This window comes from Pomacea canaliculata, linkage group LG1 (assembly GCF_003073045.1).
Source record: "Pomacea canaliculata isolate SZHN2017 linkage group LG1, ASM307304v1, whole genome shotgun sequence".
Taxonomy (NCBI): Eukaryota; Metazoa; Mollusca; class Gastropoda; order Architaenioglossa; family Ampullariidae; genus Pomacea; species Pomacea canaliculata.
Genome location: NC_037590.1, coordinates 7,462,029 through 7,485,087, shown reverse-complemented (window position 1 = coordinate 7,485,087; position 23,059 = coordinate 7,462,029). Strand labels below are relative to the sequence as shown.

At 40.6% G+C, this 23,059-nt stretch overlaps 1 protein-coding gene across 2 annotated transcripts; it reads left to right on the top strand.

Moving 5' to 3' along the window:
• The first annotated feature begins 215 nt into the window (after window positions 1-215).
• LOC112571396 (glycerophosphodiester phosphodiesterase 1-like) lies at window positions 216-6,828 on the top strand. 2 transcript variants are annotated; one of them, XM_025250333.1, is made up of 6 exons: window positions 216-585; window positions 990-1,165; window positions 2,663-2,765; window positions 3,227-3,319; window positions 3,640-3,851; window positions 4,615-6,828. In XM_025250333.1, the coding sequence occupies exons 1-6, from the start codon at window positions 289-291 to the stop codon at window positions 4,736-4,738; spliced, it is 1,005 nt and encodes a 334-aa protein (XP_025106118.1). In that variant the 5' UTR covers window positions 216-288; the 3' UTR covers window positions 4,739-6,828. The 2 variants fall into 2 exon arrangements, with proteins under 2 accessions (XP_025106118.1, XP_025106122.1); XM_025250337.1 differs by lacking the exon at window positions 3,227-3,319.
• The last annotated feature ends 16,231 nt before the right edge of the window (window positions 6,829-23,059 follow it).

Genomic DNA, 23,059 nt, shown 5'->3' with positions numbered 1-23,059 from the left:
TTTATGTTGTTACTGTTATTCCCTTAATGTACTTTTATGTTGCTGTGGAAAAAAAGATTTACTGAAATCTGCAGTTGCCTTGGTGGAATAAATTAAATCATTTCTTAGGACGGATGTTCCCCACCCTGATCTTCATTATACATAAGGCGAGATCTTTGTAGCGTCCCTAGCAACGATGATTTACCCAAGTTCGCTAACTCTCAGAATTTTCTGTAAGAGTTGCGGTTCTTGATTCCCAGACTCCCCGGCAACTAACGGACGCACGTTGTTATTTTCACTGGAAGCAGAATGGATGCAATCAATTATAGGAACAGTTTATATGCGTCCGGTTTGGTCATTCTGTTTGCAGTCCTTGGAATCGTAGGGGGTAAATGGCTATCAGTTGCCGGGACTTTAGTTGTATTTTCTGCAATATATTTCTTCAGTTTTCCCCAAGTGTCTCATGAGAGACTGGAGAACTTTCTGCGGATGTTTGAGCCGCCTCCTGAAGAAGAAAGTGCAGACGCTACATTTCTTCGTCGCACTATTTTACATCGTGGGGGCTGTACTGATGCTCCTGAAAATACTTTGCAAGCAATTCATGAAGTAAGATATGTGTCTGCGTGTTTATTCGAGAATATAAGAGTGTGTTTTGGTTGGGGTGCTCTGTGTGTGTGCATGCACTAGAGGGAGGAGTGTTTCTCATCCTCATTTTCTCCAGTTTTCATAAGCATGTGAAAATGCACTGTGCAAAATAGCAAGGTTTGAGTTTATGTTTACTTGAATATATGTAGATCAAAGGGTTTATATAAACTACTAAATCTCTCGTAAAAGGGCTGTTTATATCATTACAGGCATACGTACCCTTTTAATTTCAGAGTAGAGTTGTGGTAATTTTCATAGCAGCTATTATTTCAAGAAACCTCTTTAATTGCATGCCTTCATCTATACTTTCAAAAGGCTGAATTATTTATAAACTAGACACATTCAAAATTACATTGAACACACAGGCAGCCAAGCAAGGGGTAGCAGGAGTAGAGGTTGACTTGCGATTCACTGCAGATGGAATAGGGATTCTGCTTCATGATGACACAGTAGATCGCACAACAAATGGACATGGTAAAGTTCGTCAAATGACTTTTGATGAGATAAGAAGATTGGATGCTTCAGCTCAACATAAAAGCAGGTGATTAGGAAAAAGTTGATAGTTCTCTGTTATCATGCCCAAGATCCATGTTCTGATCCTGATCAATTGTAATAAGGATAGTGTTAATTACTGGCTGCATGTTTGAATGTTGCAAGTGTATGTCTTTGTGTGTGTATTTCTGTTTTCCTCCAAGCATACTACCTTGCATACATGTAAAACGCTATAAAAAAGATTAAAAATTACTCTAGGCTTTTAGCAAGGTTATTTGAGTTTTAAAGGTTATTTAAGAGGGAATGGCAGGGAGAATAGTGCAGCTTCAGAGCAAGGTCATAGGTTTGAGATCTATTCAGGCCTATGGCTGGAAAACTTCCTTCAGCTTCTCAGAAGAAGAAAGGCTATCTGATTTATCATTATATCATTGATATGTTACGCAGCATATTTATACTTATATATTTTTTACGTTTTTTACGCTCTTCGCCCCTCCTGGGGCATAGGCCATCGACTACAGTCTTAACTGTTGTCGATGTTTCGGTAGCAAGGATTTGTTTTACGGGGTGGGGGTGCTGGCCCCACGCCCAACCCTCCTCCTTTTTCAGCCGGGCTTGGGACCGTCCTTGGCAGAGGGCAGCCAGCCCTGTAAACAGATGCCACGTGCAGAGAAAGAACAGCATGCCCGAGATGAGAAATGAACTCAGGGCAGCCAACCTTCACTGTATTGGTGACAGGCGCTAACAGCGCTAACCTTTGCGCCACCGGGCTGCTCTCTGCCCCTGATACTTGAACCATAAACTGCAGAAAGTACAGAACTCCACTGCATGTCTGCTGCTTAGAGCTAGAAAACAGAACCATGTGACTCCAGTCCTTTGCTTCCTGGACTGGCTACTCATCTGCTCTTGTATTCAGTACAAACTGTCCGCACTATATTTTAATTTCTTTGCAGGCTCGTGCCCTGGCTATTTCTCTGAACTTCTCTTCCCCTGCATCCCCGCCAGATGACTATTCTTTTCGTCTAATGACCATATCCTAACTACGGTCACATGAGTTTTAGTTACTATGCAGCAAAACAATGAAACTTTCTCCCTTCCCATATCCACCACCCACCTACAAATCCTTCAAATCTGCACTGAAAATGCACCTCTTCCTTCAGCATTGTTCCTAACACAGTCTACACAATTCTAGTCTGTTTTCACCCAACCCTCCTTTTTTCGCTTATTGCTACTTTCCTACACAATTCTAGTCTGTTTTCACCCAACCCTCCTTTTTTCGCTTATTGCTACTTTCCTACTCATCTTCCTCTGCAAAATAACAATATTCTCAGTTCTTGTTACTTGGTTCCTCTTTGCATTTTGTATATTTGTCATTTATTCATCGTCAGTGTTGTTGTCTATTCTTCCATTCTTTGTATGTTGTCTATGTCTTGTTCTTATTTTAAGAGCTAAGAGCATGCTCCTTATGAGTGTGAGCATGCACTATACAACTCTTCCATTTATTATTATTATTACTGGAATTTTCACAACAATCTTACTTTAAATTCAGATATAAACAACCAGTGACGGTTCCAACCCTAGAAGAGTGTGTTCAGGAATGCCTTAAACACAATCTGCTTCTCTTCATTGACTGCAAGGATTCTGCTTATCAGGTGGGCCTTCTTAATCTGTATAAATGAACAGATTAGTGAATTACTATTCATTATTATAAGTTTTATTGTGCAAATGTTGCATTGTTAACTTGGCTAACATTCTTATTATGATCATTGAGCATCATCTGTCTTGGTGTGAATTAATTTATTAAGTTCATTATCACTACCACGAAAATGCAATAGAGAACAAAATAGCATGTTTGTAAAACAAAGCTAAACAGTGCCATTAATTCCATGAATTTACATCCTTTGCTTATAGTTCCAGGTTGCAGAAGTAAATGTTTATAGACACCATGACCTTTTTTATGCTAGATTTGCTTGTCTTTAAAAATATAAATGCAAGTGTGTCTTCGGCATTATGGAATATATAAATGATTTGATATTTATTATGCATGTTGTAGGTAAGAAAGATCTTCCAGGATATTTATACATGCAGAGATTTTACTTCTCATGATTTTCAGACTGCACGGCTTATAGATGGGCTTTTCAAAAACTATCCGCTTCTGTATGATACAGCTGCTGTTTGTTCATTCAACCCATATGTCATCTACAGGGTGTGTCATATTTAGTAGAATAGCGAAGAGAATTTATTACCTGGTCAGAGGAAGAGGCAGGACATCAAGTAACAGCAAATGACCTCAAATGCACTCATGATTCAAGCTAAGAATTGTTTTGCAGAAACAAAAAATGTTCTTCATTTAAACCTATTTTTTAACATTATTAAAATTTTACAAAAGTTATAATTGTGGTTTCATCACATTTATTTAAAGACTTTTTATGGTAATTTGAAAATTTTAATTCACAAAGAGGACAAATAGTTAAGAGAGATACAAGAGATGCAAGAAACTACTAATAGTATCTTGTGATCTTTCAGGTGAGAGCCATGAACCCAAGAGTGATCACTGGTCTAACCTTTCAAAAGCATTTTATTTCATGTGAGGGGGACTGTATTACACCAAGACGTGCAGGCTTTTTCAGTTATTTTACTCCATATTTGGATTGGATCTTCAACTGGATGACCTATTCTCTAACCTGGCTTATTTGTGGCAACTCATTCTTCTTGATAAACAAACAAAGCCTGAGCAGGTGCTTCTTCATTCTGCATGCTTCTTATTTTCTTTTTAATCATAGAGGAATATGTGAAGGACTAAGATAAAAGAAAAAGAAAGTAGACAACACTGGCTTAAGAGACAATGGATAAGATGATGGTCAAGAAGACACAAACAAGCCCATCTAATTAACTCATTCCTGTAGAGATTATATTTCTCTTTTGAATGCTGTTCCTTGAATCTTTGAGTTTAACTAATATGTCTTGAGGATGTTAACCTTTTTGCAAATCTCTCACACAATGCATTCTTTCAGTCTTGCTAATAGTTTATTTTTTTCCCCAATTTCGGATTGAACCTTCAGTTAATATATATTCTTTTGTAGTGATTATTTTGCTTTAGACTCTTTGCCATTTTGTTCTCTTTACATCTTTCTCTGTACATTGCAATACAATTTTATTGATCCCCATGGGGCAATTCAAAATAGTGCTTGTACTAGCAATTATATAATACATATACAGAATATAAAAGAAATAATGTAAATGTACATATTGAAATAGTGTCTCTCCCACACACACATTCCCAACAACAATAGATACAAATGATGACCTCAGGTTAGTACAAGATGACGGCCAGTAGAGTTTATCAAGTAATTTATCATGTTATTCATAAAACTAATATGTGGCTTTAAAGTTACTGTCATTTATTAAATGTTTTAATCTTTGAGTTGAAGGGAAAATGGATAGTGTAAGTGCTGACAATAATCTTTCTCTATATACACATTGACTTTTTTACATTATCAGAGTGGAAGTGCAATGGTGGAGAAATCTTGGAGTTCATGTCATTCCATGGACAGTGAATTGTGAAGTGGAGATGCGCTACTTCATGGATCATTTTCAAGTGCCTATAATCACCGATGGATTTTAGACGTTTGTTGAATTTTTGCAAATACAGTAAAACCCTTCCTATTAAGACTCACTAAAATTCACCAAAAAACGGGTCAATGTATAGAGAGGTCATATGAAGGAGATCAATCAGTTTTTCTATTATTCCATGAATTATGAATTCAGACACCTATAAATTTATGTTTGTTTATTTAAATGTTGAAATAATGATCTTAAAAACTATAGCATAATGTGTTTGTTATTTTTGCTTTCACTTGGTCATTCTTACTCTGCCATTGTGAGTCTGTATTGAGGATTAATAGGGGAACCAACTCTCCAGACTAGAGCAATCAATTAATACATACATACCCTGGCAAACAAAGATGCTCTCTTAAATGTTCTACTCCTGTTGTTGAAGATCAATTCATCTTTTGAGTCTGGATGGATTTGACTTTTGGTGTTGGGATGATATGGTTGCAAGAACTGAAGCTATATGGTTTGGGTTGAAATGACAGGTGACCCATAAAACACGCAGGTTCTTGTAAAATGTACTCATTTTATATGATTTCTGCAGAAAATCATAATATAGGGTAAGTGGACTGCCAAAAGCAGTATATATATCTATAAAAAAATGTACCTACATTTTTTTTTCAACATGCAACATTCAACATGCTCAAAAAAAGACAATAGAACATAAGCTGTCAGGGTTGGGTATAAGTCGGGTTGGGTCCAACCCTTTCCTTTCATCTCCCTCTCCACTGTTCTTCTCCACGTTTCATTTTCTTCGGCCGTCTTGAGTCTATCGTAGGTCGACTGCAGAGATCTGCCGTCTACTGGCAGAGCACATGTCCAATCCATCGCCAACACCTTTGTTGATCTCCATCTCCGCATCCCCTGTGTTTGACATTTTGGACCGAAAATAGGTGAAACTATCAACTTCCTCAATCTCTTAGGGGTTCCCTTGGTGTGATAAAAAGGATTATACTGGTTTCCTTCTTGTTTCAAAAGTATGATTTTTAAGGTTTTTACTTCTTTACTTTTTTTTAACTTCTAAATGTGTTCAGGTACCCTGAGGAAGATATTTATATTTAATGTGTAATAATAATTATTCAGTTTTCGGGAGGTCATCTGCCCCATGTCAACATCACATGCTGCTGGTTACATGAATGTCAACAGTGGTTGGCTGTAGAAAATCAACATTTCAGTTATGTTTGAGGTTTCAACTTAATAGTAAACAATATAATGGCGTTCATTACGGAGCAAGTATATGTACACTTCTTTACTTTTTTTACTTCTAAATGTGTTCAGGTACCCTGAGGAAGATAATTATATTTTTATGTGTGTGTACACTCGTGAGAGAGAGAGATGAAAGAATGTTGGTGTGTGTGTGTCAGTGGGGGGAGAGGAATAGAGAAGAGAAAGACCAGATGTGCATTCTTCTCCCATCATCCCATTGTAGAGGAATGTTGTAAACTATCTATGGCAAACATCTTTAAGTGTGGGACAGCAATAAATGCTACTTTTTTTTCTCCATAGTAATCTGCAAACAGTACTTAAAATCTGTCTTTCTGTCACTGTTAACATGACGTCTTGGATCTATTTATAGTTTTATAGTGCTGAATGCTTTCGTCGTAGGATATGCAGTGTTTTTGCCACTGAGTTTACTCTTTACTTCTCATTCAGATTTTATCTTTTAAATTAAGTTTTGTTGTCTTTTGGATGGATTGGCCAGCTGGCTGGTAATTAAGCTCTTTTTGCTGCTTTTATCAAATTGAGTAGAATATCACATATTACTCTCAGTATGTACAATTTTTTTTTAAAGCAGCACCAAAGTGTAAAGACACCTTCGCATATCACTGATTAACATATCAAGAAATTTGTGTATTGATAATTTGGTTGAAGAAATTCTGGTCTAGTGTTTCTTTCTTCACCAGTCAAAAAAGAATACCTGGTCAACTTATTTTGCTATATATTATCTCATTCAGTATGGGTGTATCAACACTATTGAGCTATAGTTATGAAGATATTCGCATTCATGGGTATACATTCCTCAATTATTATTGTTGTTTTTGAGAACTGGCAAGACCAGTAATTATTTTTAGTATTTATATACCAATAAATTATATAAAAATAGTTTTTTAAGAGTTGTTGACTGATCCAGGGTGTCAGAAATTCTGCCTCATCTCCTGCTTCTCTTTTTAATACTTTTTTTCTACTTTCATCTTCTCTGAACCCCCAGTCATGTGTAACATGTTCTTGTGGATGTTTTATAAAAGTAATGAATGATTTCCTTCTTCCTGCATGTGGAAGATATAACCCTATGCTGTATTGCTTTGATGAGAAAAAGGTAACCTGGTATGGTTTGGAATTTCAGGAACATGACTTCATGTCAATGCATGTTAGCTGTACATGTGTCCTAACTCTGCATTTACATAAGCAAGACAGTGTTGTAGCCATGCAGACTGTTGGATTTCTAATTAATGGTATGCAAAAACATTTCAATCAAATAAAAACCGTTCTTATAACAAGTTATAAACTGACATAACATTCAAACAATAAAAAGAAAGTATAAATGTCTCAAAAGATGAAATTAGTTTTGGGTGAAACATTCGTCACATTGATCTAGTAATCTGATAAATTTACATGTAGTCTATCCTTACTGTAAGGTGGAGTGAAGGTGTCCTATAACTTTGATGTGGTCAGGATGCATAGAAACTAAATGGTTCACCGTGGCTAGGGTTCAGCATGTTAAATGCAAAACCCAGCCCTCAACTTTCCATGCCTTTCTCTTCTCTGATAACTCAGGTTCTTAGCAGAGTGTTCATGGGTAGTTTGAACCACCGACCTTCTCTACCAGAGCCAAGTACACTTTTCACCTTTTCACATGTGTGCTGCTTTTGGAAGAGAAAGTGCTTCCACCTAGCGGTGATTATGCACTCTGGGGAAAGGGTTCGTCTTGTGCACCTTTATTCTTGAATATTAGATAAAATCTAGAATTAGAAAGGTTTTCCACCATCTTAATCACCAAGTTACGCCAGCTGTGCCGACCTGCTGTGTTTTGGGGGTTTTTTTTAATAAAGGGACGTAACTGTGGATGCACTGGTCTGGTCCTTGAAAAGCGTGGTATCTTCCCTTGAATAAGTTAACGGGGAAAGCGTAATAAAAAGAGGTTAATTAAATGTAACCCTGAAAGTCGATACCGTACATTACTTTCACTGATTTTTTCAGAAATCATGCGGTTGACAAGTTATGCCACTTCGGTTGACTTTTTTCTCCAGAAACAGATTTATTTCAACAAATCCCTCGAGCACTTCCTGTGGCCAGCTTTTTATAAAGGCGATGCCATGCATCTCCTTTCCCTCCATTGTCTTTCCTCAGGTATCGAACCTGCGCGCCTCCGGGTTCGGCCATCACTGCTGTAACCACTTGGTTATTTTCTTTCCCTTTGATAATAATGTGTGGAAAGAATTTCGTTTCGTAAACCAAATCAATTCCAATCAACCCCACCTTCGAATCAAAAGGTCGTAGGAACTGCATCTCAGAGCAAAGTTCACATCTTTCTAGCATAGAACAAAAGTCTCTTGAGGAAATGGTCAGCTATTCATGGTGCAATGACCGCAACAGCTAGGCTTTGTTTACTGTCTGTGGGTGGTTGGCCTGAACGCGGCGCCCCATGACGTTCCAGACTACAGGTGAACATGTTGACTAGTTAACCTGCTGGACATGCCACTGATGCTAGAAGTCCGTCATCACGATCAGCACGATGGTGAATGGAGTTGTTATCGTAGAACCTTGACCCCAAGACCTGACTTGTTGACATCGTGAACCTGAACTCGTCAGTAAATAGCTCTCTGCCCCGCTGCTTACTTCTCCATCAATGATATCTTCATCACTGCAAACTAACCTGGCGGAGTACCTGCATCAGTGGCACACAGACGGCAGCAGTTCTACAGATGACAATGATACAATGATACAGGTTGTTGTGGATGATCTGCAAGCTGACGTGGACATGTGTTACCATGCTCAGCTCTGTTCTCAGACTTTTTATCTGGAGGGATACTAGTGTTTGCAGACCTGTTTTGTCAACAATTAATGCAGTGAGTGATACAACAGCTTTCACATTTTACCAAACCTAGGAGACATAAAAGTCAAGTAAACCATGCTACCATTGGAAGTCAGAATGTCCACTCATCGATGGCATTGATTCGAGCTCCTAAACAAAAAACATGGTCATGTTTTAACAGCCAAGTGATGCAATACCAATTTGGTAGAAATCTGTGGATTCTGGGTTCAGATCTCGCTCAGTCGCATGTGATTTTTTCTCTGTAGCAGCTGTTAACCAATCTTAATCCTGGGGAGACGACCTCAACCGTCTTAAAGGCATTTAGTGCAAGCATGTCACAAGCTGCATGATCCCTTAGGTCAACACTAATAGCTTTCTTCTTGAGTAAATGTTTTATAAGCATGATTTCCCGGCCTTTCAATTGTAGGTTACCATAACTATTGATGTCAATATTAAATTATTTATGTCAACATTTGAAAATTACACTCGCTGTCCTGTGTTCCCTGAAGTAGAAATTAAAGTAGGAATGGTTTTCGCTCTGAGCTAAATGTATTGCAACAACTAATTTACTTAATTAAAGTTTGAAAAGCAATTACAAGTCATTCTCAAAATAATCTGTGACCAAAGTAAAAAGAATTCTGACTTATTTGCACTGGATCAATTCAACATAAATATAAATTTATCTTTTGTTGACAATATTTGTTGTACATTTCTGTTGGGAGATGAAACCAGTCACCACTTTGTCCAACAACAGATTCATATGCCATGTTTACAGTCTTTTATATTTGTTTATAATCACACTATCTTTATTCAAGGAACGAGGTATACTAACATCCATAATGCTTCTCCTCTGGCGGATCAAACTTTTAGTTTGCACCTTCTGTTGTTTTCAGCTTTTATTACAGCTGTCATTATTCGTGAGGGTGGAGTAAGAAAAAAAAATACATGCATCAAATCTTGAATTGGAAAGGTGGACCGGCTGGTTCAAGTTTACATTCTTTAGTCGGAGTGTGGCACCATGCAAAGAAAGGTATTTGCGAGAGAAGATTGTTATCCAGCTCCGTCCATTATTGTGCACCGAGACTACAGGTTCCCCCATCATGCGTGTAGCACCGCAGTCCTCCGTGTTTACTAATGGTAATTTATGGACGATGCAAAAGGGTATCTGGAATCTGAGAAAAGATGCCACGATGTTTGCCGAGATATTATTTCATCTGAAATCCGGGTTACTTGTGTTTACCAAATTTCTTTGCTATATTAATCATTCAGAGGGGTTTAAGTAGTGTTCAGGTAATGATTGTTAGACAGCACGGAGGAGAAAAGGCATCCTCAGACAATTGAAACCAAAAATTAACGAAGTGACCCGATGTTTGGAGAAAACAACAGATGTCGAATGTTTTAATTTTAGAATCAAATCCTACACTAGTGCTTTGATAAACTTATGAAAACATGTTTACCCCCTTTTTTATTTTTAATTGGTCGGGATGTTTCGATTCATCCTTGTTCGTGTGCAGCTACCTTTTCCACCTGTGACTTGATAGTTAACTTTTCATCTCTCTACTTTGGCCTTCTGGTATTTTGGGTATTTTGGGTATTAGATGCACAACATCCTTTGACAGCATAGTTATCCTTCCTATACGCTGATTCATTTCATAATATTTATTTTCCCCTAATTGTGATTTTCCAGTTTAAAAAATGAGATAAAATAGTAGAAGACCAAACCTCCGATTGTCAACCCTGTAAACATATCTCGACCTGTCCCTATATTAGTGACAACAGTTTACTGTGGATATATATTTATATAGCAGGATTTTTGAGTCGAATAATCGTCAGTCATTTTTTTTCAAAAAAATGAGCTGGAATACAGTCGTTTAGTGAATAAATCTTCAAAACAATAAAATAATCGGTAAGCTCAGGTAAAAATCTCAACACCAGCGTACTGCCTTGTAGGCAACCGAGAAGTTTTCCAACTCGCCGCTAGCACTATGCGCACCACCGACTTCCCCCTGTCTCTTCCCCTCCAACCACATCACCACTATTTTTTATTCCTGCGGTTAGTTACCGCGGTTTACATCGGGCTGCTATCCAGATATTTAGAAGGAGAGGGAGGGGATCCTTATCTGTGTCTCCGTTCAGTGTCTGCTCGCCTTGCTAGTTAGCCTCCCACGCCCTCTCGCCTTCATCTGAAAATCTTGCGCGCCGTCAGGGAGCGCTAACAATTGTTTAGATGTTTACAAACGCCGCTGCGTGCCGTGAGGCCAGTTCACTTTCCGCCGGTAGCCGATAGGATCAGCCTCATGCATCGATGCCTTGAATCGATCAATCGGTTCGCCAGGATTTTCGCGGCAAATCAGCCAGAAGGGAGGCTGGGGGAGGAAGGGGAAGGGTGTCAGGTCGGTGATCTAGTCAGTCTCACGGGGCAGGTGAGCACGGAGTGAGATGTCGTCGCTTGCTCCACACCTGCCAGGTAACCGCCAGGCGGGCGTCTCACTGCCGTACATCGCACACCGGGTGCCGCACGTGGATAAACATGAAAGGTTCGAGCGATATGGAGAATTGATGTCTGGCTTGCGTGCGAAGTCTGCGGTCCATACACAGAATTAAGCACCTTTCTGTTTAAAACGTATGGAGTCATCTGACCATGACACTGGCAGTATGTCATTGTCAGACATTGTCTAGGTAGTCTTACTGTTCACTGACAACTAAAACCTTTCAATCTGTCTCAAGAAGTCCCCTGACTGTTACATCATACCCCTACATGACAGTGAATATGTTTGGCAAATGTGAAGAATGTGATATCATATAGTCATGTATCATATAGTCATGTATAGTTTTGGTTAAATAATTTCCTTCAACTATCTTTCTGACAGAAAAGGGTAAAGGCTACAGACAAAAGTGTCAACGATGGAGAGAATTCAAGGACAGACATGAAAGAAAAAAAAATGTCCTTGAAAGTATATGATCGCGTGGGTGCGTGAGTGAGAGAGAGAAAAAAAAAGAGAGTGACCCCGCTTGAGTGCACTCAAGCCAGTCGTGAACATTCAGTTGTCTCCTCTCAAAAAATGCGGTTTGTAGCTGACAGCTAATAAATTATTGCTCTAATTTAACATCGCATTTCCCCGATAAATAATGCAAGCCGCGATCACCATCATCATTCATGGCTGCGCTGGATCCAGCTGACGATCAGTTATATGATGGACCGCCGCTACCTGTCGTCTGCTTCTGGCATTAGAGAAATGGCAACTGGGCAAGTGATGGTATGAAATGTCTCATGAATGTTGTTACATTACGTGTATACACCTTCACAGTATGCATGGCTATCTATGAGTCTATCTATCTGAATGAATTTTGTTACATTACGGATATACACCGTCCTCTCGCTCTCTCTCTCTCGCTATATATATAAAAACAATTTACTCGTAATAAATATTTAACGCAACTTCCTCTATTTATCTTAGACTTCCCTTATCTTTGTAGCAACATGACAGGCATAAACAGTGGTGTTGTATACACTTGGAGTGTCGTGTACGACTGAGCAGCCATTTAAAGGTACAAGACCAGCGCTAACCTGACCGAGGGCATGGGTCGTCTCCATGGCAAAAGCCGCGAGGGTAGAGCTCGGCTGTATCGGTCACTTGTTCGAAACAACAGTTGGGGTTCGAGAAAGCTGTATAACCTCCTCTCACATTGTTCAACATCTTTGAAAGCATCATACAGAAAACATTAGGAAATCTTCAGGTTGCAGTGGACACTGGCAGCAGGACAATCACCAACTTGTAGTTTTTCGATGACGACGACGGATTAGCTCGGAAAGAACAAAATATTAATGAAAGCCTTGAAAATGCACAGCACCATACTCCGTGAAAACTAAGTTGATGAGCAGTAAGCATCGGACTCAATGGTAAGAAATTAGAGTCTCAAAGACTCAACACCAGAGGTATTCTCCAGAAAAGAGAAGACAACCGCATTTATCGGAATGTTGACGTCTCTCTCCCCCTCAAGATCAGACTCATGCGCTTCCTGGTTATCTCCGTATTTCTTTATGTCTGAGAGACTTTCAAAAGAAAGTACAGTCAGTGTCCTTCGGCAGTGAGGAGATACCAAAGAGAAGTAGGGGAAATAATTTGGTCGTATGAAGATTTTATACTTTCAAAGCGAAGAGAGGCCACAAGAAGTGGCACAGACACATCAAGTGATGGTCAGAACTGTAAAGACGACCCTGGCGAGGACAGTGCAGGGAGCTAGAAGAGTCAGACAAAAGAAGAAATGGGCAGACCAGACAACATCCAACAGCTGACCGGCCTCTTCATCTCGCATGTTCCAGTCAAGGGGAGAGAACCGAGACAGCTAGAGAGGGTGATAATAATTATCGTCGTGCCTCTACAGCCAATTAGGACTAAAGGACAAATGATTACGATGATTATTTTTTTAGTAAATGATCAACAATAAGCATAGTCTTAAATCAAATACCTTTCAAAATATTTGTACTGTTGTAAATCGATGGCTGATATCCTAAAGAATATACAAATTATCTCTCTCTCTCCTCGTCCGTGTTTGGGGTGGAGGGAAGCGGTTGTGTGTGTCCCTGTTTCTGTACATTTCTATTCCACTAATTCTTTATTTCGCAATCTGCATCTTTGTCTACATCTTTCTTTACTTAAAACTGTTTACTTACAGGAACGTGCATGGTTGTCAGACTTTGTGATATTCTGTAGTCGAGTACATCTGTAGGAAGCATCACATGATGTTCGCCAGATTAAAAGGTTCCTGAATCCAGAATGTTCCCTGACAGCAACCATCTCCAGCAAATCCTGCCTGCGTGTCTGATGATTGACAGCAATGTTAAACGCAGAGCAAGGCTCATTAATATTTCAAACTTTCTTTCAGACATTTCTTTTTCTTCAATAACCATTATTACAGCTATTATTACTTCCTTAATGAGACTTGAATCACAGACGATAACTTGTCATGATACTAAATATAGTTTTATATATTCATCATACAGAGATCTGCATTTATTTATTTATATATTTCGAAGTAGAAACGCTTAAATTAAGAGGTATTCATTCCGTTTGGTAAATCAGGAAGAAGGACATTATGCAAGGAAGCAAAGAGAGAGAGGTATAAACTGACAAGATTATTAAAATTATTACATTTTAATCGAGAATACAATATTTTACTTGGAAAACATATTTTCTGGCAATAAGATACTTGGCCTAATCTTCTGTGTTTGTGTGTGTGAGAGAGAGTAGGGGGAGAGAGAGAGAGAGATGTAGACTACTTTTGAAAGACACATACAAAAATAAATATCTCTGACACTGGCCAATCATTCCAGACCCTAACAGCACGTGACATTTATCTCACGGCCATTTGTAACTCGCAGCAATTAAAAAAAAGGTTTTGTTTTATGTTTGTACTTTTTTTTTATTTCTGTCGTCTGCGGCCTGCAGGACAGCAGCCAGAACGACCTGGGCGCCATTGTGCGGGAGGACAAAACCCACAATGCGTTGCTGTGGCATCGGAGGCGGCTGCAGCCGGGGCCGGGGATCGATGGTGTAAAGACCTGCCATGGCGGGATGCCGGCGCAGCGGCGTGGGGTGCTGTTCCGGCCGCGATCCGCTCCTTGACTTCTTCGCTTCATGGCGCCTTTCAAAAGCCGCTTACACAACCTGAGGTTTCCCTCCAGCCGCCCTCTCGGGCCTGAGTGCACCAGGAGGAGGCTGCAGGAGGAGGAAGTAGGGCTGAGCTGTGGGAAGAGGACTAACAGCGAAGTGGGTCGAAGGCCATTCACCACTTAGCAAATGAAATGATTGGGGAGCACGGACAATCTGCATAGTTTTGTAGAAGTCCATAATTAGGAGGGCACGCAACTTTTATGTGTATGTGCCTTGACATCATTCTTAAAAATCCATGTTTGTGGGTCTTGACATCTTTCTTAAAGATCTATGTTAAGGGTCCTACACAAACGGTTCTTTGACCACCAGCATTTAGGAGCATCACACCCTTCCTTAGGAGTGTGAGTATGCGCTTTACAAATTTTCCATTTATCATTTATTATTGTCCTGTCTGCAACTGTATGCAGGTCCACGGAAAGGACACGTGATGAATGGTCTCCCTGCACATTTTGTGGAATGTTTTTCGCAATACTTCTCTGATATTTCAGATGGGTCAGCGCTACTCGTCTAACAGCTTCTGAGATTCTGGTATCAAACTTGGACAAAGAAAAAAAAAGAAGAAAACAAGTAATGTCTCCTGATTCCATTTCATTATCGACACGAACGGGCGAGTTCAGGGACTCGTCACGCCACACTAACAAATCAAGACATGCGCACACACTGGTAACAATTCACTTCCGCAGCCAGAACTTCCGCTCACAGACACACGCCACTGATAGCGTCACGACCAACCGTCACACAGGTGCATGGAGGTCTTCACTCGGCAGCTTTCACACGAGAGCACAGTTCACTGCTGCCATCACCTTCACGGTGATCACTCCTCTCTTCACCCCATTCCCCAGCATAAATATAGAACATAAATATATATGATTTGTTTGTTTGTTCGTTCGTTCGTTCGTTTGTTTGTTTGTTTGTTTGTTTGTTTGTTTGTTTGTTTGTTCGTTCGTTCGTTCATTTGTTTGTTTGTTCGTTTGTTTGTTTGTTTGTTTGTTTGTTTGTTTGTTTGTTTGTTTGTTTGTTTGTTTGTTCGTTTGTTTGTTTGTTCGTTCGTTCGTTTGTTTGTTTGTTTGTTTTTTTGTTTGGTTGGTTGGTTGGTTGGATGGTTCAATGATACACAAAAATGGTGGCCAACAAGTCTGTTAATGAGTCTTAACATTTTGTATGCAAAACATATCTAAACTTTTTATTTGTTTGTTTATTTCAATGATAAGCAAATCTTATCACGGAGAAATAAAGACAGCACACAGAATCTGCGTTGATAGTGCCAGCTACACAAAGAAAGCAGAGAAAAAAACAAATTTTTTTTTAGAAATAACAGTTCCACTGCCTTAGTTCTCACATCCCAGTGAAGCTGACGTTGCAAAGGCAACCGTCTTGCTTGAAGTAACAGGCTTCTATTGGAAAAATATCGGTTTACCTGTCCATTTTGCCAACTACCTTTTCCAGTCAACTGCCTGTGGAGAAAGGCTGACAGGAAAATGGCCGGTGGGCACTGATTGCTTTGATAAAACTGCTTTCAATATCTGGGCTTCTCCGTGTGTTGGTCTATACTGGCAGATATGGTGGCTCAGGTTACACTTTTCTTTCATGTACGCTTGAGGGAAGACCTGAAAATGATCTTGTTTATCAGTTCATCTTTCAGTGTACTTCGTGCGACGGTTATTATTAAAGATATAGACAACAACAGGGTTCGGAGTCTTCATTCCACACACTTCACTGATTGTGTGCGTGGATGTTATTTTATACACTCCATCCTGCCATCCTCAGGCAGCATGATTTACAGCTCGTCATGCAGGTGGGCACATAAGCTCCTGATGGGGGAACTGTTTTAGACTCGCTCCGTCCCTCCCCACCACCATCACCCTCCATTTCCCCTTCCCCCGCCCTCGGGTCCCTACTCTCGCCGACTCGCCCACTCGCCGATTGAAGCCTGACTAAGAAGTTTGTAAGATGGCGAGCTTTGTCTCGGGCTGACAGGGCCCTTGCTGCTGCTGTTGGACTTACCCACCACGTGGGGTGCTCAGCTGCGAGCTTTGTCGCCTCTCAAAGAAAGAACGAGCATCCGGGGCTTTCAGCATCGGGACTTTTTCTTTGGCCGGTACAGGCAGGTGTTATTATGGTTTAGCTTCTAACGGCATTCCTTGCAATCGCAAGGTAAAGTACGGCACCTTTATGAGACATTTTTCCGTTTGTTGACGTAAGCATGACGTCACTTATCAACCGGCGATTAGATACAAACGTTTATTTCCATAGAACTGTTCTCCATTTGGAAATCAATCCGCGCCGCGCAGCATGCAGGGATTTTTTTTTTTTTTTTTTTTTTTTTTTTGCGGGGTGAGGAGGCAGGACTCTGGTAAATTGAACTTGTGGCACCATACATCGCCAGTGATGAAGGCTTTTATGAAATGGATGTTTAACAGGACTAGTCTTGTAATGAAAGGTCCGTGCTTGTTCACTCTTTAGAGACGATGTGTCGATATAGATTATTCATAGCCTGTGGCCAATACCAATGGCGAGGTTTTCGCTGTAATTTTATCATTTCTGTGCCTTTTGTTCGTTGTGAGGCTCTGGTTCTCTAGCTTTTTCTAAAAGCTCCTTGGATCAGTTGAATTGTTATTTCGAATTTTAAACAAATTCAGTTCTTAAATGTATTTAATAACAAAGGTTTCATAGACTGCTTATAAAGCACAACATAATTTTAAAATATTAGATCTAAAACTTTGTACCTAAAACGAGCCAAGCTTTAGCTCCCGTCAGAAGATGCTGAATGTAAAATTTAAAAAAAATAGCGGCTAAAAGCATGAAAAGTCAACCGAAAGTGAGCACAGTGGGATGTGAACTCGGCAGAGAGCAAGTTAGATTATCACGTGATGCGACAGGTCAACTCGACCGCTTAAAAAAAAAAAAGCAACATTTGCAACTCGACAACTGCCAAGACGATAGATTTTTTTTTTTAAAGCAAAAATACCATGGTGATGTAGACGAGTACATTATATGTGTTCTACTGTCGGAAGATTTAAAACCTGTTGATGGATGAATATTCAGATCGTCTCTCACCTTGTTATATTTATATCGCGGGGTTAAGCTGTGCTTTTGTCAGTAGTCATTGCGTTCTCTTCAATAATTCTGGCGATATCGGTTAATGACATTCAAACCTCTGAATCAATTTATTATAGGGTCTCTTGTTTGTTTGTCAACACTTCTAGTTCTTCTCTGAAGCTGATTTTGAGAACGGTAATCATCGTCTTCACAACGACGGATGAAAGCTCGGGGTTCGATGCGCGGGGCGGCCGGTGTCGTCGGACTGTTTGCCCCACGGCGCTGTCCTCAGTCTGTCGCCATTTACCGCCACCACAACGACCGGCGATGACTCACGATAATGGATGCTGTGAACCTGGCAGACAGACTGTCAGCAGCTGAGCGATGGCTGTATTATACAGACACGTTAGATTACCAGTCTGATGGATTGATGCAACAAACAGCTGACAGACAGGACTCCAGGCTCTGTTATCGACAGAAAAATAATAAAAAAAACTCATAATAAATTTGAGTAACAGGAGAGAGGAAATCTTGTATGGAGAAGTTTGCTGGCATCGAGCTAAAAAAAAAAGTTATGTTAGAGAAACTTTGCTAAATGTTGTTGATTTATGTCAGGTCTGCTTTAGTGAGGACGCAAATTCCTAACAACACTGTTATGAAAATATTTCGACCTTTTTAGTTAACGAGAAACAGGAATTTTTCTCCAAAACAAGTAGTTGTAACACTAATAACAATCTATTATAAGCGCCATTGAAACACCAAGACCAGGTGTGGGTTTCGAACGTAGGAATCCTACATCCCGACAGGATTCAGGTGTTTTATTTAAACTGAGAATTTTCTGAGATTGTTTTTATCTGATGTACTTTGTCATAGTGCTGTTGTCCCAACTGTCTTAACCGCTGCAATTACCTCTGATACTCACCTGAAAAATGTCATGCTAAGCCTCACCACCAAGCCAACATCCACCCACAGAAATGCCTGTCCTAAACCATTCTTTCTTTTGTAAAACTTGTGCTAATTATTATATTACCCAGAAGCTTGTATCAACATCACAGCAGATCGCACCATCAATTATTTGCACAGCCCACCCTCGGCACCCAGGCAGCCTGCTCAGTGCTGAGATTGTATTCACTTCTCACCCGTAATGTCATCCGTGTCGCAGGTACGTCCTGTGTCTTATGACACACTCTACGTGATCTTTGCTCTGTTCCTTCTCCACTCCATGACATGTGCCCTCGCAAATGTTCTGTCCTTCCTTCTCTCTATCTCTATGATGAGACGACAAGAAAAGTCCACAGGTAAACATTCAATCAACATAATCTCCTGTACCTGCCCCATCCCACCCAGATTAGCATTTAGGACGAGTTGTGTTGTGAGGACATGGAAGGATGTGACCTTTGCTCCCTGACAAGTGCGGTGAGGTCATCTTTATGGTCACGTGCTCAACATCCTGTCCACAAGTATATACTCTTTGGTCCATCAATGGCTTGCTTGGCCGGATTTATTATTTTTCGACTCTTTTCGCCATAAAAATAAACTATTCCATCAATGCAAAGTTTCAGACCTGTACTAATTACAATAATAAAGGTAAAGGTCATCCTCTAACCCTTCCCTGGTCGTTGAGAAGTGAGATGTTAGAGAAAGGTACTGTGTTATCCATTCAACTATCCATCACTATCATCCCCATCTTCGATTTTCTGCCAGGACTGCTCTCAAGGTTTCCAGACTGAAGGAAAGGTGTCAGCGCCCTTAATTAATTATATATGTAGATTGGTCGATGCCACATTTGGTCTTCATATCGTTTGGTGGTATTAGCAGGCTTCACTTACAGACCCTGTTCTTAGGTTTCATACAGGTGAAAGTCCACTCACTGTTTGTAAGGAAAGTTCTCATCCACACACACACACAGAGTAAAAAATACTCGCACACATCCAAAAATTCTGTTATCTCAAGCAGCTTTTCACATTAAAGAAATACAGAGCAGCAGATGGAGACCAAAAGCCTGAAATCATTTAAGGTATAAAATATTTACTGCTCAGCAAACTTGAGAATCAACATCACAGTTTCTCAAAGCTTCTAATTTCAACGAGCAGGGAATAATATATCTCAAGTTTTATTGTGCATTTCGGGGTTTGATAACAGACTTCTCCTCAACCCTCCAAGGATAAAAGACAGAGAGAGGTGATGGTCTTCACTACAATGGTTGAAAGACCATGGCAAGAACGATAATACCAGAAAGCAGCTAGTAAAAGGGGGGTTGGTTGATAGATTGAGAGAAGGACAGTCCTAAAGTCCCCCCATGATCCCTCCATCGGGATTCGATGAAAGAGCAATTAGCGCTTTTAGGTCCGGCTCGACCAAGTACCCGTTGATCGCTCGATCTGTGAATGTCTGTTGAATGACGAGTGCTTGGCTGCTCTTTGTTCTTCCTGGAAAGTGAGTTGTCTTTTCATACAAGTAAAACGTTGAGTAACTTAATCCTCCCCTTTTCTTTTCCTCCCCTCTCTCACTCTCTCTCTCTCCTCTTTCTCCTCTGATACTGTCTTGCTCTCTTTGTTCAAAATCGTTCAGATAGTAACGGTTACTGGTCTTAATGCTGGAAAATATTTCATTCTGTCTTCTTTTCCGCGTGGATGGGACACTGACCGTGACTGACACTCGTACAAACTTTCCCGCTCTTATCCCACGCTCGCACACTCCATGCTGCTTCAAAGGCGGCAAAGTCGAGATCCGATGTGTCTTTAATGATGGAAATGGCGGTGTAGGAACTGTGATAAAAATAATGGAAAATAAAGAAAATAAAACATTTAGTCTTCTGCAATACGAGTCAAAATATTTACTTGCTTATTGTCACTAGTTGGTCGCAAGGACGGGACGCAGGTTGTCCCAGTGACTAATGGCTGACTGTTGTGTCGGCATGGAGCCATTGATGTCATGGTGATGCATGCGTGAGATGGGAGCGGACTGTGACTGACACGCATCACTTGCACGCATGTCATAACAGGTAAACCTGACATGCTTGTGTCTTGTACTTTCACGCATGACGTCACTCCTGGCCACGCTCCGCTGAGCACGACTGTGACCGTCACGTGGTTTACTGACGTGGCGCCCACCTGGTGCACAGGTAGTCAGGTGGTCTCACGAGACGCAGACAGTGTGATGGGGTGTGTGTAGGGTGAGTGAGTGTGGAGGGTGAGTGTGGGTGGGTGAGTGGGTGGATGAGTTGATGGTGGGGTGGGGAGAGTGTGGGGGGTAGGTGGGTCTTTGTGGTTGCTGTTGTGGTTGTTTTGTCTGGTTTGTGGTTTTTCTTTCATTTTTTCTTCCTTTGTCTTCCATTTTTTTACTCTAAGAATTGCTTCTCCTGGCTGCTCTGCTGGGTATTACAATAACAAGAGCCAAGCACCCGTATCTCAGTCTGATGTATAGGCTGTGGTGTCAGTAGAGGGTAGAAGGTGGTGTCAGTCAAAGTGCCGACTTCAATGATGATGCTAAAAAACGATCGGCAAAAGAAAAAAAAAAACAGGAGAAAACAAGGAGAGAAAATTTGACAACAAAAACTATTGCTGTTAAGGCACAACAATGACAATAAAGGAAGACAATGACAGCAAGGTGCATTGAGATAAGCTTCAAACCTTGTTAGTGAAGCGGTGAGTCTTCTTACATTCTGCACTGACACCCGCTCAAACAAATAATATAAAACAATTCAATATAGAAAAAACCAATGTCTGACGCCCATACGTTTCAAGTTATAAGTCGAGATTTGTCGATAAGCCATCATTGTCAACAGTTAAAAATAATTACAAAAATCGAAATCACTTTCCAAAAGCTTACACAAACTGTTTATAGCAAAGCCGGAACCCGGGGTACCTGCCTTCAGTTGACTCCTCATCTGCTGCAGGCGCTGACAGTAAACAAAGGGAGATGGAAATGTTATGGAAGCTGAAGCACTCAATATAAATAAAATTCATTAAGCACCCAATATAAATAAAAGTCATCAAGACAAAAGAGAGACATCAGGGGTCATAGTGATGATGTAGAGGTAACATTACCCCAGGTTAGATATGGACCACAAGTGTTGTATTGTGTTGCAGGTCCTGTAACTGAAAATAGACAACAGACCTATCAGGTCAGGGTAATCCAGAGGTTCCTGCTCTGAGTAAGAGATACAGTGTTTTCACAGTGCATTCTGAAATAAGGGATCATGGGGACTTGCTAAAGTTCCAGGTATACAAGACAACTCCATTGTTTCCTGCTTTTATTTTCCTGACAGACTTTTATAGACAGTGGCGGTCATATTTCAGAAGGGTGTGTTCAGACATGTTTCATATTGAACAGAAATAGATGGTTGCTCTCACTCGCCCCTCACATAATATTTTGTTGGTGGTGGTGATGGTTTTGAAAGGAAAAGTGTTACACCTCGATGTGATTTCGCACTGTTGGATGTTGGGGGAATGTGAGAGATGGGTGATGGGAGGAAGGGAGGAATTGGGGGAGGTGTGGGAGGAGGGTTGCTTTTTTGTGGCGATGCAGGTATTATCTACTCTTGCTCATGCAATTTTTACAAACTTCAAAAGCATGTGTTAGTGTTTTATTGCTAAATTAGGAACGAGAACTGGAAATAAAGAAAGAAGAAAAGAAAGGTAAAAAAGGAATAGTCAGACTCCAAAAATAATTCACACTATTCTGCTGTCGCTAACCCTTATCAAATGGCCATCAAAAGAAGAAACAGAAGGAAGGTCCAGGGGATGGCAGGCCGGCTCAGGAGAGAAAGTCTCACCACGCGCAGAATCCAAGTTTGACGAGGGTTTTGTTTGGACAACGGCAAGAACTTCCTCTGGTGGCGCCGGCCTGGGAAAAGCCGCACGTGGCTGGCGTCACTTTTGACGCTTTGTGACTAATGGAGGCAGAAACGGGAGGCCGTTGACAACATCCTTGTTGACAGCATCCTTGTTGATTACGGGCCCCATGACAACCTCGTCCTACAGAAATCAGGACTTACAACTGGGAACAGAAAAATGAAAAGGACAGACGATGATGACGACGGTGACGAGAAATTTAGCTCCTGACCTGGCGTTGTTGGTGCAGGACATGAAGTCCCTAGCTGGTGTAGGCAACGTCCCAGTTGAGGTGCTTGAGCACAGAGGAGAAGAACTGATGAATGTCCTCAATATTCATGAAATTCTGAAATAAAAAGTTCTCAACAAATTCACACAGAAATGAAACTCTAGGCCTTGCAGAACTACATCGCCATCAGCCTGATAAGCTGGCCCAAGGGAAATGATGATGAGATCCTCAGGTAGGTCAAGACCACCTCTAAGGAAATGACAGAAGAGCAGGCTGGCTTTGGACCATGAAGAAGCATCGCTTGAACACATTGCCTCGACCTGATGGAAATCACCTGCAATTTATTGGAATCTTTTCAACAACTTAATTTATTTGAATAAGGCGTTTAAAGAATCTGGCCCGAGGGACTGCGGCATGTCTTAAGAAAGTTAAATATAGGCAAGGTCTTCATTCAAGTTCTTGAGGACCGGTACAACAGGTCAAACAGGACAGCGATCTTCAACGGGCTTGCTAACCTGAGAAA

Bases quoted from the DNA above. Each gene is read 5' to 3' on its own strand.
- LOC112571396 (XM_025250333.1), top strand. From the start codon at position 289: ATGGATGCAATCAATTATAGGAACAGTTTATATGCGTCCGGTTTGGTC. The intron at 586-989 runs GTAAGATATGTG...TTGAACACACAG, and splicing joins CTTTGCAAGCAATTCATGAA to GCAGCCAAGCAAGGGGTAGC. The intron at 1,166-2,662 runs GTGATTAGGAAA...CTTTAAATTCAG, and splicing joins TCAGCTCAACATAAAAGCAG to ATATAAACAACCAGTGACGG.